The 18,437-nt window shown below is 48.4% G+C and overlaps 2 protein-coding genes across 8 annotated transcripts; one reads left to right on the plus strand and one right to left on the minus strand.

Annotated features, from left to right (window-relative positions):
• Positions 1-2,834: 2,834 nt before the first annotated feature.
• On the plus strand, positions 2,835-11,832 carry LOC122367475 (RUN domain-containing protein 1-like). 6 transcript variants are annotated; one of them, XM_043340576.1, is made up of 15 exons: positions 2,838-3,177; positions 3,513-3,941; positions 4,236-4,426; positions 4,828-4,936; positions 5,673-5,816; positions 6,441-6,606; positions 6,839-6,933; positions 7,268-7,358; positions 8,166-8,332; positions 8,779-8,924; positions 9,309-9,519; positions 9,912-10,115; positions 10,412-10,509; positions 10,803-10,897; positions 11,313-11,832. In XM_043340576.1, exons 1-15 carry the CDS (start codon positions 3,103-3,105, stop codon positions 11,417-11,419), a joined length of 2,328 nt encoding a protein of 775 aa, XP_043196511.1. In that variant the 5' UTR covers positions 2,838-3,102; the 3' UTR covers positions 11,420-11,832. The 6 variants fall into 6 exon arrangements, with proteins under 6 accessions (XP_043196514.1, XP_043196511.1, XP_043196509.1 ...); XM_043340578.1 differs by having other exon boundaries at positions 2,840-3,177; positions 4,831-4,936; XM_043340579.1 differs by lacking the exon at positions 3,513-3,941 and having other exon boundaries at positions 2,835-3,177.
• LOC122367476 (peptidyl-prolyl cis-trans isomerase FKBP4-like) lies at positions 11,765-18,093 on the minus strand. Of its 2 annotated transcripts, none has more exons than XM_043340582.1 (8): positions 17,835-18,093; positions 16,466-16,745; positions 15,847-16,110; positions 14,382-14,629; positions 13,557-13,707; positions 13,010-13,179; positions 12,548-12,736; positions 11,765-12,279 (listed from the first exon to the last, which is right to left on the minus strand). In XM_043340582.1, exons 2-8 carry the CDS (start codon positions 16,713-16,715, stop codon positions 12,142-12,144), a joined length of 1,410 nt encoding a protein of 469 aa, XP_043196517.1. In that variant the 5' UTR covers positions 16,716-16,745; positions 17,835-18,093; the 3' UTR covers positions 11,765-12,141. The 2 variants fall into 2 exon arrangements, with proteins under 2 accessions (XP_043196517.1, XP_043196516.1); XM_043340581.1 differs by having other exon boundaries at positions 17,847-17,877.
• Between the last annotated feature and the right edge of the window lie 344 nt (positions 18,094-18,437).

Consider the following 18,437-nt stretch of genomic DNA (forward strand, 5'->3'; position numbering starts at 1 on the left):
CTAAAATTTGGTATGTAGGTGCACATAGACCACTTCTCTGACATATATTCCGGTTTTTTCGATAGACTCAAAATTTTGGATTTTATAATGATTTTCCCAAAAAAGTAAGTTTTTTGAAAAAAATTAGGCCAAAATCCAAAATTTTCAAAAACCGAGATAGCCATTTGATAGACAAAGTAAAATTACGTATAACCTTTTTGTTACGTCTTGATTCCTTTAAAAATGAAGATGTTAGCAGCGTTTGAACTTTTGCCGTTTTTGAGGCGAAAATGACGAACATGACGTCACTAAAACGTCAATTTCTCAAAAATTTTCCGACGGATTTCGCTCAAATTTTCAGGGAACGTGTCAAATTGATGTAAGAAAAGGTACTGAAAGTTTGGCGGCGCTGCGCGCCGCCGTTTTTGAGATATCGCAAAAATTCGCGAGGGGGGGGTAAAATTTACCCCCCCCAGCCCCGCGCGGGTTAATAAGTCGGGCAAAGAAAATAGGACCAATAGATGGTTGCGTTGGTCTCCGACCAACGAGGGCCCGTGGCCCTGTGACCGGGTCAAGCCCCTAGGAGCTGCTCCTAACTTCCGCTGTCTCGACGGCCTATGACATCTTCCTCTTCAGTCTTCCGTTGTCCCTCACCGACTGACTACACCTTTTTACGGCCAAATATAGAAATAGTGCACACAGTTCAGAAATAGTGCAACCATTTCGACAGTTCGGCATAGTGCACCGCTTCTTAGGCCGAGTGCATGAAATTCAGTAATAGTGCACACGGCTCCGAAACAGTGCAAGCAATTTAAAAGAGAATGCATTCATTTTCAGTAGTTGCGATTTCAGTTTCGCCAGAGTGCATTGCTTCGTCATATACATTGGTATTCGGCGTACCGCAAAGCAATTTAGTTAACCTTCAAGCGAATTCGGTGCCCCATCTAGAAAATATTTTTGACAACGCTCTTGCTGTTCATCAAGTGTAGCGTGGTGCCGTTCAAACAAGCTGCTAATGAAATTTTACTAAATTATTGAAATTTTACTGCTAATAAAAATTAACGAGATTTTAATGAATGTAATGAAAAGGCCCAATTTAGGCGGCAGTGCACACATTTCAAAAATAGTGCAGGCGATTTCGACAGCACGGCATAGTGCATTGATATATTGAATCGCGGCACGATATTCGCCATATTGCAGCCATTTCGTCATAATGCAGGTTTAAAGTGACCCAGGTTCAGGCATATTAGACATATCGCACATTATTCGTCAGATCGTTTCAATTTCGGGGTCCCGCATGTAATTTAGGCACTGTTCAGTAACACGGCATTGCATAAATAAGTAATAACAATTTTTATTTGACATTTCACGCTACCTGAGCCTCCAATGACACTCGTAGTCAGTCAGCAACGCAAAAAATTCAAGTAGCCAGCTGCACTGCTCTGGATGCAAAAGGTAGAGGGTATTTAATGTTTCATCTGGGTGCCTTAGCTTCAATCATATAAGACATAGTGCACATAATTCGTCGGGTGCTTATATATTCGGCATGAGCAATATTTTTTCGGCTTTGTTCAATCAAATTCGCCATGATGCTGAAAGGCGATAACAAGAATCCATAGCATTTCTGATCTTTTTGAACCAGCAACGAAGTTATATGCACCCGATTCAGAAGCCCTGAATGCCACATGACCGCCACTCGACCGTGTCACCGAGTTCTTAGAGCGAGACTAATGATAAGTTAATTCCTGAGAGCTGAAACTGCATTTGAGCAGGTTTTTGACCAAGATTCACGCTACTCTTGACAGGCAGATAGGGGCTTTCAAAAATATTTTCCCAATCCAGCAGCGAATTCATTTGAGCATCGCCTAAATCGTTTTGCTGGACGCCGACTATCAGGCCACATGACAAAACCGTGCACTATGACGAAATTGAACCTACGGCTCATTGAATTTGAACGCACCATCTTCTAAATTGATTGCTCTTCATTTGAAACGTGTGCACTATTACCGAATATCATGCACTTGGCCGAACTAGAGGTGCACTATGCCGAACTGTCGAAATCGGTTGCACTATTATACTGAACTGTGTGCACTATTTCTATATTTGGCCGTAAAAAGGTGTAGCGCATTTCACGTTCACGTGACATCCCACATTCTTCATTAGCTCCAGAGCTTTGCTGAGGGCTTAAGTTGCGTAGGAAGTTGAGATTTGTTTACATAATCGCTTATTTATACCGTGCTGGATTTATTTGAACGTTGCCGTAAGCACATGCCGTATGTCGAAATTGAATTAACCTGACGAATTATTATTTGCACTAAGTCCAATATGTCTGAACCTGGGCCACTTTTAACTGCACTATGACGGAGTGTGGTGCACAATGACGAATATCGTGCCGCAATTCAATATATGAAGGCACTATGCCGAACCATCGAAATCACCTGCACTATTAATGAAATGTGTGCACTTCCGCCTAAATTGGGCGTAAAAAGGTGTAGACCTGTGCGAACTTGACTGGGCCTATACAATTGTATTGTAGGTACTTGTCATAAAAAGAACGAAGGACATTTTTAGTGATAACTCATAGCTTTGGTGTAAAATATGTTTATCTGCATGTTAGACGCGTTTACATAGGGTTTGTTGCAAGCCTATTTCTCCGTCCGTGATGTTGCAAAAGATGCCAATGGTGCTTAACAATTTACAAAATGATCCCCTCTAAATATTTGAAGATCACTGCATCGAAATTATCGCCAAATTAACAAGCTAGAGCCTCGTCAAAAATGCTATGTAAACCGGGTTCTTATCGTTCTTGAATGCCATACATTTGCTGCGCAGCTGCGGCGCCTTCGGCGCATGCAACTTTGCGTGGGAGTTTGCGTGGGAGTTGTGGGTCTGCGCATGTGTGGGGTGGGTCTCCTACATCAATACAAATTAAATTGGAATAGGTTCAGAAGGCTGATCATTTTTACTTATTCTTCGTATCAGTATTGGGGCAATCTCGATGCCCGCATCCATATTGTTTTGAACTGAAGTGCAACAGGAACCTTTCGATCGTGTCTTGTGACGATCATTGTCATTGTCGAAGGTCGAAGGGACAAGGGCGTGTAAATTTCCATTTTCCAGCATATGGCTGCAAATTCCGAGCTCAACGACAATGAAGGATGGGCGTTCAAGACGGAGGACCATGTTCCAACATCAGGGGTGAGCCTTGGAGCTCTATGGATGCATTTGTTCATGTAAACAAAGCCATCATATAAGTTGTAGCCTTTGTGACTGGACTGTGAACCCTTATAAATGTTTTGGGTGTTTTTATGTAGTCCAAGTTAATTGACATTTACATAGCATGATAGCCAAGCACATGTCTGATGGTAAATTTGAAATCCTTTGGCTACCCTCAGAGCGTTATTTCAGGCTACAGTGATGTAAAAAGTAAAAGTGATGTAAAGGCAAAACACAGATTCAAACTTTCCTGTCTTATGCTTCCCATAATCTGTGCTTTTGGTGAAATTCACAACTGGATGATTTATTCCTCACAGGAATCAGCTGAAACAGCTTGTGAACCCAACAGTCAGCTTGACTCCAGACCAGCTGGAAATCGCAGCTCTCCAAGGGCACGGGTCAACCCCTTCCTGGCACGACAGCACTCCGGGGACATCCAGCAAGGAATGGCCACATCACAAGGATTCTGTATGCCTGGTATACAGCCTGAGGTGGTCAGCACACAGCAGGTGACTGGAGATCAGCAGCAGCTCGCCCATACTGTAAATAACAAGCCGGTGATGCCTGCAATGCAGTCTGCTATGGGGCCAGTCTCCAAGTCCAGTGGCCAAGATTCCACCCTTGATTGTTCTGCAGTGGACTCAACATCCACAGACACACAGCAACCAGTCAGCTCAGTTCATCTTTCCACCATAGCTGGAACTGCGGGCGAAGAGCCCAGCACTGTTGAAGCTATATCTGACTTGGTCAGTATTTCCCTTTCATCTTCTGCTGCTACTACCTCTGTGGCCTCATCTTCCACTCCAGCTGCAGCCTCCTCAACATCTACCTCTGCTCTGATCCTCTCTACCGCCGCTGACACGGCTCAGTCCGCTGACCCATACAGCCCTCATTCCTCCGTCAACACCAGTGCCATTCCGGCCATTCCCCCACCTCCCACCACAACTGCCGCCTTCAGCCTATCCTCGCCGCCCACCCCGTCCTCTCCGTCCTCCTACGCTCGGCCGTCCTCCCCTCATTACTCGTCCTCTCCTCACCAGCTGTCGGCGCTGCACTCGGAGCTCGGTGCGGACGGCGGCTGGCCGCACGGAGCCGTCTCCTCGGGAGACGAGGACTGGGAGCGCCGACCCCCCGCCGAGCGCTGGGCGCCGCTCGGGGAGCGCTGGGCGCCGCTCGGGGCCAACGACGCAGACGACGAGCAGGACGACAGGGACTTCTGTCTGGAGGACAGGTGGGTGGACGCTTCTGTGAGAGGAAGGGTTTTGTATCGATGGCTTGGGAAGAGAATGTGTTTTTTTTTCTGGAGTAATGAACCCCAGTAAACAAAAATAAATTATTTTGCCTTATTCTTCATTCAATACATTTTCAGCTTATACTACATTTTATGTCGTATTTGTAATTATTGTACTTATTAATACTTATTAATTGGTAATGGGTTGATGCTTATTTTGATTTATTGATATCGAATGCATCTAAGGCCTAAGCCATCAAAGTCTACCGATTTGAAAGTCAAAGTCTACCGATCTGAGCTTCAAATAATGAACGTTTCAATTTAGCTGCTAAAATTGTGCAATGCCCAACACTAGCTGATTATCGCCGTTGTCCATCCGCTGATCGTCCGCCCGTCCTCAGCAGGCGGTCCTCCCTCGGCTCGGCGGACCTCGGCCGGCTCCGGAAACTGGAGGAGGAACAGGAGCACCTCAACAACTCGCTGATGGCACTCACCACACACTTTGCCCAGGTAGGCGGCTCATCGTCGCTAGGAAGTTTCGGATTTATGATTTTATGAACTGTGAAGTTAGACAGTCAAGACCGTGAAAAGGGTCCATGAAGTCATGACCGTTCACCCCATTATTTGCCAGCTACTTCCGGTTATGGTGTATAAGATATCACGTATGTTTATCTGCCACCGTTCTAGTTTCTTCGCATTTCCCTTTCGTAGCCGATTTTTAGGGGAGGGCAGTCTATGCCGATGTAACTGCGCGAGTTTGCTACTAGCGTCATCTATACCCGATGCTCGATAGAGTAGTGCGGTACAGCATACCTTCAGGCGTAGACCACTGGCGCCATCTATTGTCAGTAATATAAGCTAACCATTAGCGCCAGATATGTAGTAAACGGTACGAAGCAACAGCTCTTCCCGAGTAATGAACGTTTTATGGGTGTTCAGAATTAATCACCGTACGTTTTTTTTTTTTTTAGCGAAGGCATTGTTTTTTTTTGTGACGTCGATATGGGTCAGTTTGACGAATGCTAAAATGCGCGTGTGTCAATGCTCATGCGATCTCGAAATCCTCTTATTCCGAGGAGTCATTCCGACGTTCCGCATATTTTGAGCCATCAAATGGTTTGTTTGTTAAATGTTTTACATTTTCCACTATCACATGACCATCATGGTTCAGTTTTACTTCTCTGATATGTTATCCAATGTGTTCTGTGCACACGTTCACACTCTCGTTTCCCCACTTCTACCGCAGGTCCAGTTTCGGCTGCGTCAGATCGTGGAGGCGCCCGGCGAGGAAAAGGAGCAGCTGCTGCGCGAGCTCGAGACGTTCGCCTTCCGCGGCATCCCGGACGTGCGTCAGTACAAGCTGGACGAGGATGACGAACAGGAACTGACTGTGAGTGACCAGGGCTGGGAGGACGGGACTGCCCGGGGCTGAATGTAACTTTTTTTGCTATGTTCTGTGATAAGTCTTGGATGGTATCCAAGGTTGGCTTGGTTTGTTGGCCCTTATCTTTGGTCTAATAAAATCGGGGGAGGGTTTCATTGGGGATCATTGGGGAGGGTTTCTTAGATGGGATAAAAGGATAAGGACGAGACTAGGGGAGACGGTCGTCAGTGATGCACTGTGACGATTCAGTTCGTTCGACCGGAAATCCAGTTTGTACTGCTTGGTAGTCATAATTTGGCGACCTGGCTAATTGATTATTATCATCTATTAGCACTAGAGATGTCAATCGGATACAAACCTTTTGGTATACCGATACCAAACCGATACCAACTTGGTATTTGGTATTTCAGTCCTAATATATTTGGTATTTTGTTGGTATTATGAACCCTCACTTATGTATAAGAGGCTGAAAAATTGGTATAAATTTGGTATTTGCCTCATGTTCCAAGGTTGGTTCGGTTTCGGTATTTCCTCACGGTTTTGGTTGGTATTTGGTTTGGTATAGGTATTCCAATTTTCTGTAATTGACATCACTAATTAGCACTGTGTCATTACGCTGTTGGCCCCCAGAACGAATGGAAGCATCAGGAGCTGGTGGAGACGCAGCGGATCAAGCAGCGGGATCTGATGCAGCAGCTGAAGACACAGCTGGAGGACCTCGAACACTACGCCTACGAGACTGGCGAGGCCGGACTGCCATCTAGCGTCGTACTCGAGAAACAGCGCGTCATCATTGGTATGTCCCGACAGTTTGAGCCATCTTGCTAACAGCTAAGGACGTTGTGTATAATGATTCGTCTGGTCATCTAGTGTGTTGTAGGCATCACATGAAAGATATGTTTATATTCATTCATATCTCTACTCTGAAAAACTTAATATTGCCCATCCAGCCTCCCGTGTGACGATTTTTCATGCATTTCGATGAACGGTTGTCAACTTGTCACTGATGGTTTGGCGACTATTTGCAGACGAGCTGAAGGGGAAGCTGAACATCGACCTGAACAACCTGGACCGTATGACCTCCGAGGACCTGAAGAGCCTGGTGGACTGCGCCGTGGGACAGGTGTGTGGAAAGCATCAATGGGTAATCAGGAGTATACTATCCATTTTCTAATGCGATCAACGATCACTGACTTCTTCGAATCCGGACCCTCGCTTTTAACTGACGTTTATCGTAACTTACTGTACATTTGGTGTGTCTCAGTGATGAAAAACACTTCACGATGCTACTGAGAATCATGTGACTAACATTTCTAACTAACACGACCCAAAGCCCAAATCCCTTCTTAATAAATTAACACGTCCGTAACACATCTGGTATGGTGATGTAGGTTTACTTGCTCGCTCTGCTCTGGTTCTTAACCCACTAACCCACTCAAATGCCTCGCGCCGTTCAGCTGATCAATCCGCTCAAAATGAAGGAGCAGCTGGTGAATCAGCTGAAAACACAGGTTCAGGATCTGGAGAGGTTCATATCGTTTCTGCAAGGTAACGCTGTTGAATGCTGTTCCCGTTTGCCGTTCCATTTTTGCAGCTTTTGGCGTTGTCACTAGCCCAAGTTTCATGGCTAGAGCGTTTCCTGCTTTTGTTTCGTTGTTTGTGACTATTGGCAGGCATGGAAATTCCAAAGATGATTTCGTGCGTTTTGTTGCTTTTTAGTGGGCCAGCAATGACTTTTGCTATTTTTTGTTTAAGTTGTGACACTGCTTGGTAAGTTGGTTGTCTGCTGTTGGCTTTGTGCATGTGTGATTCTGCCGCAGATATATTAAAGATGGGCGTTTCAAGTCGTTTTCTTCTTTTTGCTGTTTTTTTATCGTTAGCTACCTTCAGTGGCTATCGTATTTGGTTGCGCCACATCGACTATACGTAAACGTTTCGCGTGATGCGTCTTTCTATTCGATGATTTGTGTCTGGCTTTGAGGTGAGCTGCATCACTGATTTTGAGTCTTTCTCAGTGGTGTGATGAATTTTCTCTTTTATACTTTTTATCACGGCCTTGGCATGTCTACTTTAAATAGCTCTTTGCAACTGACCAATTTTGTCAGGATGCCGCTATGTGCACTGTGCAGCCTGTTTCGGTTTTCCAACTTGGCTCGTATGAAATACTTTTCACGAAGTTGTACACATTTTCGTTCTCCATTTGCTGCTGTTTGGCTCATAACGTTTTCTGCGTTGATGATGGTACCTACCTATTTGGTTTGTATACCCTACTTTTTGTAGTATTACCTCATCAATTTCCTAAATTCCCTATTTATCGGGACATAAACCATCTAACAGTAACCATCTTTTCTCCAGGCGAGACTGAGGATGGCGGCTGTGACGGCAGCTGTCGGCGCAGCGTCGGCGTTGGCGGCGCAGTGTCCACCTCTGGAGACGATAGTGGCGCGGCAGGAGACTCGTCCAGTCAGCGCCCCCGGCTGAGGAGGCGCTCGTCTCGACACCACAGGAGCGGAAAATTCCAGGTCAGAGGCGAGGAAGACCTATCAAATACCACGACAAATACGGGACATTGGCGAATACTTGCAGGTCGGAGACGGGACACTGGCAAACACCGCACTGGTTAGAGACGGTACCTTGTCAAACATTAGGTCAGACTAGGACGTGAGGTACTGTCAAATATTAGGTCAGAGGTGGGACTTGGCGAAGCGAGAACAGAGAGACTGCGAAACACTGACGGGACTCTTGCTTGTTTACAAAGCGGTCTAAATGACCAGTAATGTTCATTATGTCATATGTGCCTATGTGATGTAAAACATATTGTACCTTTAATCGTGTAATGCTCGTGATCGTGGTAATATTTGTAATGACACTGCTTCCCGAAACTCACACATGCGTCCTTTGGCATAAGTTTTTGTTCGCCCCTGTGTAACCGACCTCTGGACCTCATCCTGAGCGTGTCTCCCCTCAGAGCGTTCACGAGGAGACGAGCTCGATGATGAGGCGGGCGCTGACGCTGCTGCAGCTGATGACGCTGACGCAGTTTGGCTGCGGTGGACACTCGCACCGCTTCTCCAGCAACGAGCTCAAGAAGACGCCGCGAGGCAACCACTGGGGGTGCGTGTTTACAGGACTGACGGGATCGTGTATTCACCGGTATCCTCATTGGATCAACCAAAGGAATTATGGCCCTGCATTTTGTATGACAAAGAACATCAGTGGTCACTTGCTTGTTGAACATTTGATTTTTAGCAAGCTGTCAAAGTATTTCTTCGAATATTGAGGCGTTTTTTCGCGGTTGTCTGCGCTCTTTATACATGGTGTGTCGTATTAGTAGTTCTCTTCTGTCGAATATTTTATATCGCAATCAGCAATCGCTACCAACTGAGTCCCGGTCTTTACTCTGCCCAACCCCTAACCCGCTCTCTAACCGCCGTCTGATCCACACCCTGCCTTCCAACTCTGATGTGCTGTAACCTGCTCCTACCCCGCCCCCACCAGTGACTTGCGGGCGCGCCTGGAGCTGGCCGTGTCGGCCGTCTCGGAGCTGGCGCGCGAGTCCCTCCGTCAGCAGCAGGAGATATCGGACAGAGGCACAGACGACTCGGACGCCGCGGGACCTCCGGCCGCCTCCGGGGACCGTCTGACCCTGGCCGTGAGGAGAGAGCTGGCCATGGCACTCCGGGATCTGATGCAGCACGGACTCCTTCAGGTAAGTACGGAGGGTCAGGGAAGAGAGGGAGAGAGTCTGAGAGATACGATGGGCTTACGATGAGATAGAGCGAAGATGGACTGGTGTTACGTCGCACGGTAATACTTGATTGAATAGGGCACGAATAGGGGTTCTGTCAATTGTTGACTGAGGATAAATAATTTCGGGTCACATATTTCGAGGCATTGATACGAGTCTTGAGCATGATGTGTTCATTCCGACGATTCCACGCTCAGCTTGATGCTATGCTCACTGCTCACCTGAATACCTAAGCCTCGACTGTGTTGCATCAACCTTGCAAGCTGATCAATAGCCAGCAGCAGGCAGCAGCGGTAACACCTTGCTATCTTGTGCTGCCACGTCATTTACCCCATCTCCTCCCACCACTTCAGCTGAGCAAGAGCCGTTCGGTGGTTCCGTTCGCCGGCTGCCTGCCGTCCCGTCAGTCGGCACCGCGTCTGCTGCACGCCTGGGACCTGATACTGGTCTACTACCGCCTCAAACGGGGTCACCAGTACAACGCCACGCCGCAGCGTCGGCTCTCTGAGAGCTTCGGCCTGTCGGTGGTCGGCGGCACGGCCATCACCAGCAAACACGTACGTACAAAACGGGTAGAGGACGGTTTTCACGCTCAAATGAGACTCAATTATGGCCGATACGAAATATGATTACTTTGTTCGCAGACGACTTGTGGAGCCCTTGATTCTTCGGTGTTCTCCCTACGCCTTGGCAGCCAACCCTTTGTAGTCGTCTCTGACGTAGATGTTAATTTTTTCCAGACATGATACCAAATTGCTATCTCTTATAGTTCTTCTTTTTCTATCTGTTGTCCGTGCTCAGAGGTGTTGTATGATACATATATGCTCCGACCTGGTATGCGCCACTCTTTCAGACGCTGCTGAGCGCCATTGGTAACATTATCGCCAGTCACACGCCGCTCAAAAGGTCGGCTGACGCCCACTTCAAGGCCTTCGTCTGCGCCGGGCTCAAGTTAGTGTCGCTAGGAGACATATTATGTCGTGACTTATCGTGGTGTGGATAGCACTGGTCTCGAATATTCAATGGTCTCGAATACTCGTAATAGCTATTCTCGTAATGAAATTCAATGGTTTCGAATACTCGTAATAGCTATCGCCATATGCCAACGTGCCATGGCTAGAATGTGAAAAAAAACGTAACCACCAACTGTTTCTTACGTGGCGAACGGCAAACGTCTTCTCGCTCTGTGACAGCACGTGTCCGAACACCCGGTAAGCACTGACGCCCTCCTGCTTCCCCTGCAGCGCCCGTAAGCTGAGCTCGTGGCTGCGTCTGATCCTGACCACACAGGCCATCACGGAGGAGTACTACCAGCCCTGGAGCTACGTCGTCAGCACAGGTGAGGTCGGCTAGCCGTACAAAGTGTAGTTCGGGTGGCTCGATGATTTGTAAACTAGCACAGTTTCACAATCGTAGTTGATTTATTCTCAGTAGTAGTTCGGAAACCAGTTAGAACCATAGTTCGGAAATGCTGCTTTTCTGTCGTTAGGTGACAGGAGTGATAATTGCTAACGAAGAGCATCTTGCAGACTTGCAAGCTTTCAGCATTCACAGACGAGGAATCTGTGGATCCCTCGCTACATTTCAACAGCTTTACTGGATCAGATGACAATACCCGTAGTTCACTGTTCTGCTACCCTTCTGCCTAGGTAAATCGGGAGCTACCCAGGGCCAGAACCCGGCCACTGTAGCCGTTTTGTAGTTTTGGCGCATGCCTGCCCCTATAATATCTTATGCACTCCCGTCTGCCACAGGCTTTGACGACGGGCTGCAGTGCCTGGCCCGGTTGGAGAAGTTGCGGTTCGCGCTGCCGGAGGACCTGGCCGTACGGCAACTGAAGAACATCAGAGACGCATTCTGAGGACACTTCTCCGAAAGAGAGTGGGAACTGAGCACACCCGGGGAGACTGGGATTACATATCGCTGTCGTCCGGGTGGTGCGCTGGAATGATCTACTTCTATAACCTGTCGTTCAAGCCACAGATGTTTATCCTTATCGTTGTTGGTGGTCGAGCTTGTGACGCGGCGAAGTCTCCGAGCTTTCTGTCATGAATCACGATCTATTTACTGGCGCGACGGACGGGGTTTCGTCCGATGAAAGTGACTGAGGCGACGAGGGAATGCGCCGGGCGATTCGGGGTTGGACAATAACCGGAGGTGACGGGCGGATTGGTCAATTGTATCTCAGTCACAATCGGACACGGGCCATGCGAACCGGAATGTATTTATTTAATCGTACGCTTCACACACATGGACAAGAAACAAAAGGCCGACTCCGAGTCTTTCTGCCTCACTATGAGTGATTTGCCGAGACCGCCGCCGCGCCGGCGGCGTTAGTCGATCTGCGCAACCAACGGGCAAGACGAGAGCAAGCGGAAGGCGGAACAGGGGCGGCAGCTGGGGCGGGCGGGGAGGGGAGGCGCGCCGCCGGCCGGAGCGGGTCAGACGCGGGGCTGGAGCAGCCCGGCGGCGGGCCGGGTCCCGGCCGCCGGATGGTCCGCCGCCCTGGCAGGCGGGCGGGCGGCGGCGGCGGCCGGCGCGCGGCGACTAGTGGTAGGGCGGGGACGGCCGCGCAGGGCGAGATCACGAGGCGGGGGCCTCCTCCGTGTCGGCCGGCGGTGCCGCGGGCGCCGCGTCTCCGGCGTCACCGGCCGGCGCCGACTCGCCGCTCTTCTCAAAGTGGCCGATCTGGAAGTCCTCGTTCTTTTTGGCGGGCGACTCCTGTGACGGAAACCGGTTGGAGTTAGCGCGAGGGAAACAACTCACAAATATACCTACCAGATTACCAGATTGATGAGCAGGATGAGGAGAGGGAGGACAAATGTTGAGGCGAACGAATATTGGGTATTCGGGAGCCTCAGCGTCATCATTCTAAGTTTTAAGTACTAGCATATTCACATCAAGCGCCACCGGAACCCATTAAATCGATTTGCCTATCCTATGAGCGTACAATCCAGTCACCTCAATTTACCCTTCCCGGTCCACTCACACGCTCCTCCATTTTCGAGAGCCGCTCGAACATGTTTGCATAGATTTTCTTCTCGTGTGCCTTAGCGGCGCGGATCTGCTGTGCGCAGATCTGCGCCTGGTGGGCGGCCGCCTTGTTCTGCGGGTCCAGCTGTATCACGCGCTGGAAGTCGGCCCGTGCCAGCTCCGGCTCGTTCATCTTAGCCAGCGCCTGGGGAGCGGGACACGGTGTCGGTTAAACTTCTCAGGCACAAGGGCGAGAGAAAGTGAAAAAAACACCGATAGGGCCGAGCATGTCGCAGAATTAAAGTATGTAGCCGTTGTTTGACCGGCGGTGACAGACAATCCATTTTTGAATCATTAACTGTTCCATCGATTGGCAGGCTCGGCGTTCAACTGGACAAGAAAGATAACACATTACACAATTACTGAATAAACCAATACTCCTTTACTTTCGCCGAAGCACATCTTTCCCTGAACCCACCTGTCCCCTCCTGAAGAGTCCCTTGACGTTGTTGGCGTCGATCTCCAGCGCCTTGTCGCAGTGAGCGCGCGCCTGGACGTAGTCGGTCAGCTTGATGTAGCACATGGCCAGGTTGAGGTGGCCGGCCAGTTCCACCTCCTTGGCCAACGGCTTCTCCTCCTCCGACCAGCCTGGCGGGACGCGCACGGACGGGTTGGGTGAGCGATGGGTGGCGGTGGGGAGTAGGAAAGTAATTTTGGTGGGTAGCTCCGAGCGGAGGTCGGACTTCAGTGGAGCTGGGTCACACTGCTTGAAGTTGAACGCCAATATCTCTCTGACAGTGTTATCCAAAGTTTTCGATACATACGGAACGAAAGAGGGTGATGAGTATAATGGATAAGACACGGTTCTGTCCCAGGAACACCAAAACATAAGTTGCTTGATTTTGAACATGCAAAGCGTCCCTGTCAGATCTCCCAAACCCGACAAACGTCCTGATTCCTGCTCCCACTACCTACTCGCCCCCAAACTCAAACATTCCTGGTGACCGTCGCGACATTTTACTCACTGGTCTCGAACTCGAGGAACTCGACGCAGCGTTTGTAGTTTTTCTCGGCCAGCTGGAACTTGCCGGCCTTGAAATAGTTGGTGCCCTTCTCTTTGTACAGCTTGGCCTGTTCCAGCTTGCCAGCGGCGTCAAACTCCCAGCGCTCCTTGGCCTGGGGACATCCGGGGAACGGCAGAGAGTCAACAGAGTTCATGTAGATTGGCACTGGAGCTGCTCCCGACATTGAGCACGATATGTCGACAACTTTCACTGCGGAGGGAAGCGAATCGAAGGACGGGTTTCCATTCTATCGACGATCTATCAGCGGATCCTTTGGTTCGGCGCCCAAAAACCATATCATGATCTTAGCACTGTCTGAATTTAAGACTGCAAACGGATTGCGCAGCAGAAACCCCACAGGCACGTTTAGCGGTCCTCGCCCGGTCGTTGGTCCATCATCACGTCTGAATCGGTGATGAATATGGATGAGATGACCGGTTATCGGAGGGTCCGTCAGGACGGCACCAGCTCACCAGTCAGAGCCGGTTAGCAAACAAGGGTGAACCAGTTTACAAACAAACAGACGGCTTCTGAGAAAGGTCGGCTACGGGGAATAACCAGAGTGACGCCCTTTGTATTGGATATCAGAGCAGAGACTTGAGCAGATCGATGAAATTTCACTTATTGTGCATGGCGAGAAGACGTGCCGCACCATATTGAGAATGTAGCATGCATAACCAGTGTATCCAGTGTAGTGTAGCTGTGTAATTACGAACGGAACCATCAACGATGGATGATCAGTGCCATCACTCTTTCGCTCCAGCGTGAGCTCTGCTGCAGTCTCACCTTTTCAAAGCTCTTCAGTTTGACCTCGTACTGAACAGTGGCACCGGGCAGCACGCCGTACTCTGTATGACCGTCGTCGCCGAACGCATACGGGGCAGTCAGTGTCAGACGCGAGCGCTCTCCCGTCTTGAACTTCTCGAGCGCCTCCTCGACGCCGGGGCAGATGCCGTGTTCACTGCCCTCGCCCAGAACGAACGTCACCTCACGCTCGTCGAACACGCGGCCGTCTAGGCTGCCGCTCAGCGACACTGAAAACGGTGGAAGGCAGAGACATCAGCTCGGCTGAATTCACAAACGCAAAACAAATGTGTAAAACGCACAGGATACGACATTAAAAGCGATGTTTATAAGATAAGTTAAAATAATGTTAAACATTCCTAAGCAGTGGAGGTGATGCACTTTGTGGAGGAGGTGAGGGAATATCGCCTGTAAACTTGTCACAATTGACGGCCGCGTACAGTGACTAGCATGCTGCTCATTATTTAAGTTATCGCCATGCCCCTGGAGGGAAAGGAAAAAGTGCGGTGCTGAGGTTCACGCACGGGCAATACAGGCCGTTGCTATTCGACGACTGAGCCGGATATGGTGGCCGGAAGGCAGAATCAGTTGTGGGAGCGGAGTGATGATTATTTTATTTCCGCATCCACATCCTCCAAGAAAGGAAAGGGAGGTGAGGTGATTGAAAAGCGACGCCCCTAATACTATCTACACCGACAGTGGTTTGCAGAAGGCGAGCACGGAGTGTCAAAACGATTTCGCCCTGCTAGACTGTCAGCACAGGGGGAGTATCAAGTCCACCGGTGTCATCATCCAGCGAACTCGCCGGGAATTACCGAAAACAGCCCGCGTGTTGTGGCAAAAGCAAATGCATTATCGCAATGTCCCAAAATTTGTCGATTTGGGTGGGAAACGACATCCAAATGAAATTCATTTTCCACTCTTACCACCAATTTTTAAGAACAATTTTCCACTCCCAACCAAGAAAACCTATATTTTTACCTAAAGAAAGAGCAATTGTGTGGATGCCCGGTTTAGCATCAAGCATCCTACACCTTAGAATAAAATGCATGTTTTTTGTCGTTTTTCACTCTTGTTTGGATCTAATCGAATCAGCAGTTTTTCACTCTCTCCCCTCTTTTTGATGGGTAATTTTCCCCTCTGACACCCAAGACAAAACTCAATTTTGGGACACTGCATTATCGCATTCTCATGCAAGGTTGCAGTTAATAGCAAAACGGCAATGACCATCATGTTCTAGACATGGCGACCCAATCTGAGATAGTAAAAGCGGTTTAGGGGAAAAACGAATAATGTTTCTTTTCCATTTTGCTCATGCCTTGTCCTATAACAAACTACTTTCTTCCGAAAGTCTGAAAGAGAGTCCCTGCGGCATTTCAAATCTCCGTCTACTGTCCACTGCCTCACACCACGGTCCTCCAACGCCCCTCTCTCCCCAGCCACTCACCCTCGACTGTGGCGCCGTCGTTGGGCGTGTCGAAGCCGGCGCCCTTCTCCACCTGTCTGCGCACGATGCCGCCGTCCTTCTTGCGGCTGAGGTCCTCTCCGCGCCAATCGAACAGCTCCACCTCGAAGCAGAGGGTGGCGTTGGGCGGGATGCGCGGCGGACTGCCGCTGGCGCCGTACGCGTACTCGGCCTGGCAGGTCAGCATCGCCAGCTCGCCCCGACGCATCGTGGCCACGCCCAGGTCCCAGGCCTTGATCACCTGGCCTGTTGAACAAGAAGACGTAAAAATTAGACGGGGCTACAGGAGTACGTGGACAAGAGTCTAATCATGCTATATTTAAAGGTCGTAAAATGATAAAAAGAAAACCGTTAAGTTATGCAATAAACTTAATGAGGGCATATATTATCAACCACGCATTTAATTTAGTCAGTTTATTAAATTGGTACATGGCAAAACATTTGCTGGACTCTGTAGACGTACATTTTGTAGGATCAAAGTTATGAAGACTGTTAACTCGCTTTTCCTAGATGATTTCAAGCCCATGACAGTTATAACAACAAAACGATTGTTACATGCGACTATTATTGCAAAACAACACAACACCCACAATCTACATACCTTCGCCGAGTGTGAAGTCAAACTTGTCGCCGCGGTCTCGGCTAGAGTCGAACTTTGATCCGTCGCTGGCCAGGGTGCCCACATAGTGTACGAACACCTTGTCTCCAGACTGGGGCTGGTCGTCGCCGGTGCCGGCGCGCAGAACCTCCTTCATGACACCGCCATCTCCGGAGATGTCGATGGCATTGGGGCCGGGCACGTAGCCGGCCGCGGCCGGAGCCGGAGCTTCGCTGTCTGTCTGCTCACCCATTGTGAGATGATGCGAGGTCTGAGGCTGCTTCTGCGGGGAGAGTGGTGATATGGTTCATGGTAACACCAGCACAGATAGCAAAAGCACATTGGATATAACTGTAGAAAAAAATGGGCTTTTATCAGGATTGCAGAGTTAGAGCCAGGGTTAGTCAGAGACCAGTTAGAGTTGGAATCAATTTTGGAGACCAGAGTCAGAGTCTGGGATGGAATTACCAAAAAATCCATTGAACCTGCAGACCTGGCGGCTGGCACTCAAAGCCTGAACATTTTACTGAGACTTCAGAGATAGACAAAAGGTCAGTGCAGAAACCTTTAACTTAACTACTTTAATCTACCCAACCTAAGCCTCATTATTAAAAAAATGGAGCAGTAAGTAGAAAGGTTTCAGTTGATAGTTGACTCAATGTACCTATGATGCAGAGACATGATTAAAGGAAATAGTTCACTTTTAACATAGGAAATTTAACTGGAATAGCAGTTTTGTAGCTTGAGCTGAGACTAGCACAAGTCAGAAGCTTTTATGGCCCAACAATCACCCTAGATGAAGATATTCCATTTCTTGTTCTGAAAAGGGCGCCTTGCAGAGGAATGCGTGCCTTACTGAGGAATGCAGCCACATTGTTGTCAGCCAATCAGCATGCTGCTTACAAAGCCAATGCCCAATGGGTTTATACAATGCAACATGATTGGTCAACACGTAATAAGCTGCCGTGTCAAACAATATTCTATAAGGAGTATAGTTCTCCCTATGTTAAGATAAAGAGAATATTTCTTTGCTGATCATTTTTGGAATAAAAAATCATAAATCCAATGCAAAAACTAATTTCAGGAAAGTGAACAACTTCCTTTAATGTCCCCAAATTTTACATAGCGATTTAAAGGTTTAAATGGAAGTATTAAATATCATATAATCAATAATACCATACTGAATAGACAAAAGTCTCACGATGGGGACCAAAGTTCTAAGTTCCGGCTCCAGCCAAGGGTGTTGGAATACGGAACTTATGACTCCACACTCCTGCACTGCACCAATGTATCGCGGATAATGATAATGAGTTTAAGGATGCCATATAGCTTTTACACCTTCAATAAAAAATTTCAAAGTTATTGCCTTGACCTAGGAAAATACTCGACCCGGCGACCACGCTGCACGGCGACGACAAACTTGCGACAAACTGGCCGACTTCCGACAGAAGCGAAATAAATTACTCTATGCGTGTTCGAAAACAGACACAGTACCAGAGCAAATGTAAAAAACACTACCAGTTGCTGGGATACGTGACTGCAAATGGAAACTTTAAGTAGGTTGCTGGGCAACTAGGGTTGAGACGAATAAAATTGAAAGCATACGACCGGTTTCTTTGCTTATCGTCACAGAAGCGCCATCTACGCTTCTAGCAATTTCGATGTTTCTTTCCCCTTAAAGGGATTATCAGGGTTTAAAAATTGAAAGGAATCGGAATGTATTGCCTACCAGTTAAGTCTCCAGACTCTGCCGATTTCAACGATATACATAAAATGCCTATTGATGCTATACTTTGCAAGTTATAGCCGTTTGAAAAACGACAAAAATGTACTTACTCCCGCAAAACAAGTACTTGAGCGGTCAGATTGGCCCATCACTATAATGTAAACAAAGAGCGGCCTTGCGAAATTTTGCGGGATTGAGGATTTCTACAAGATTTCGGTGATAGGCATTGGTTGTCGATATACGATGGAT

This window comes from Amphibalanus amphitrite, unplaced genomic scaffold (genome assembly GCF_019059575.1).
Source record: "Amphibalanus amphitrite isolate SeventyFive unplaced genomic scaffold, NRLGWU_Aamphi_draft 000872F_arrow, whole genome shotgun sequence".
NCBI classification, from domain to species: Eukaryota; Metazoa; Arthropoda; class Thecostraca; order Balanomorpha; family Balanidae; genus Amphibalanus; species Amphibalanus amphitrite.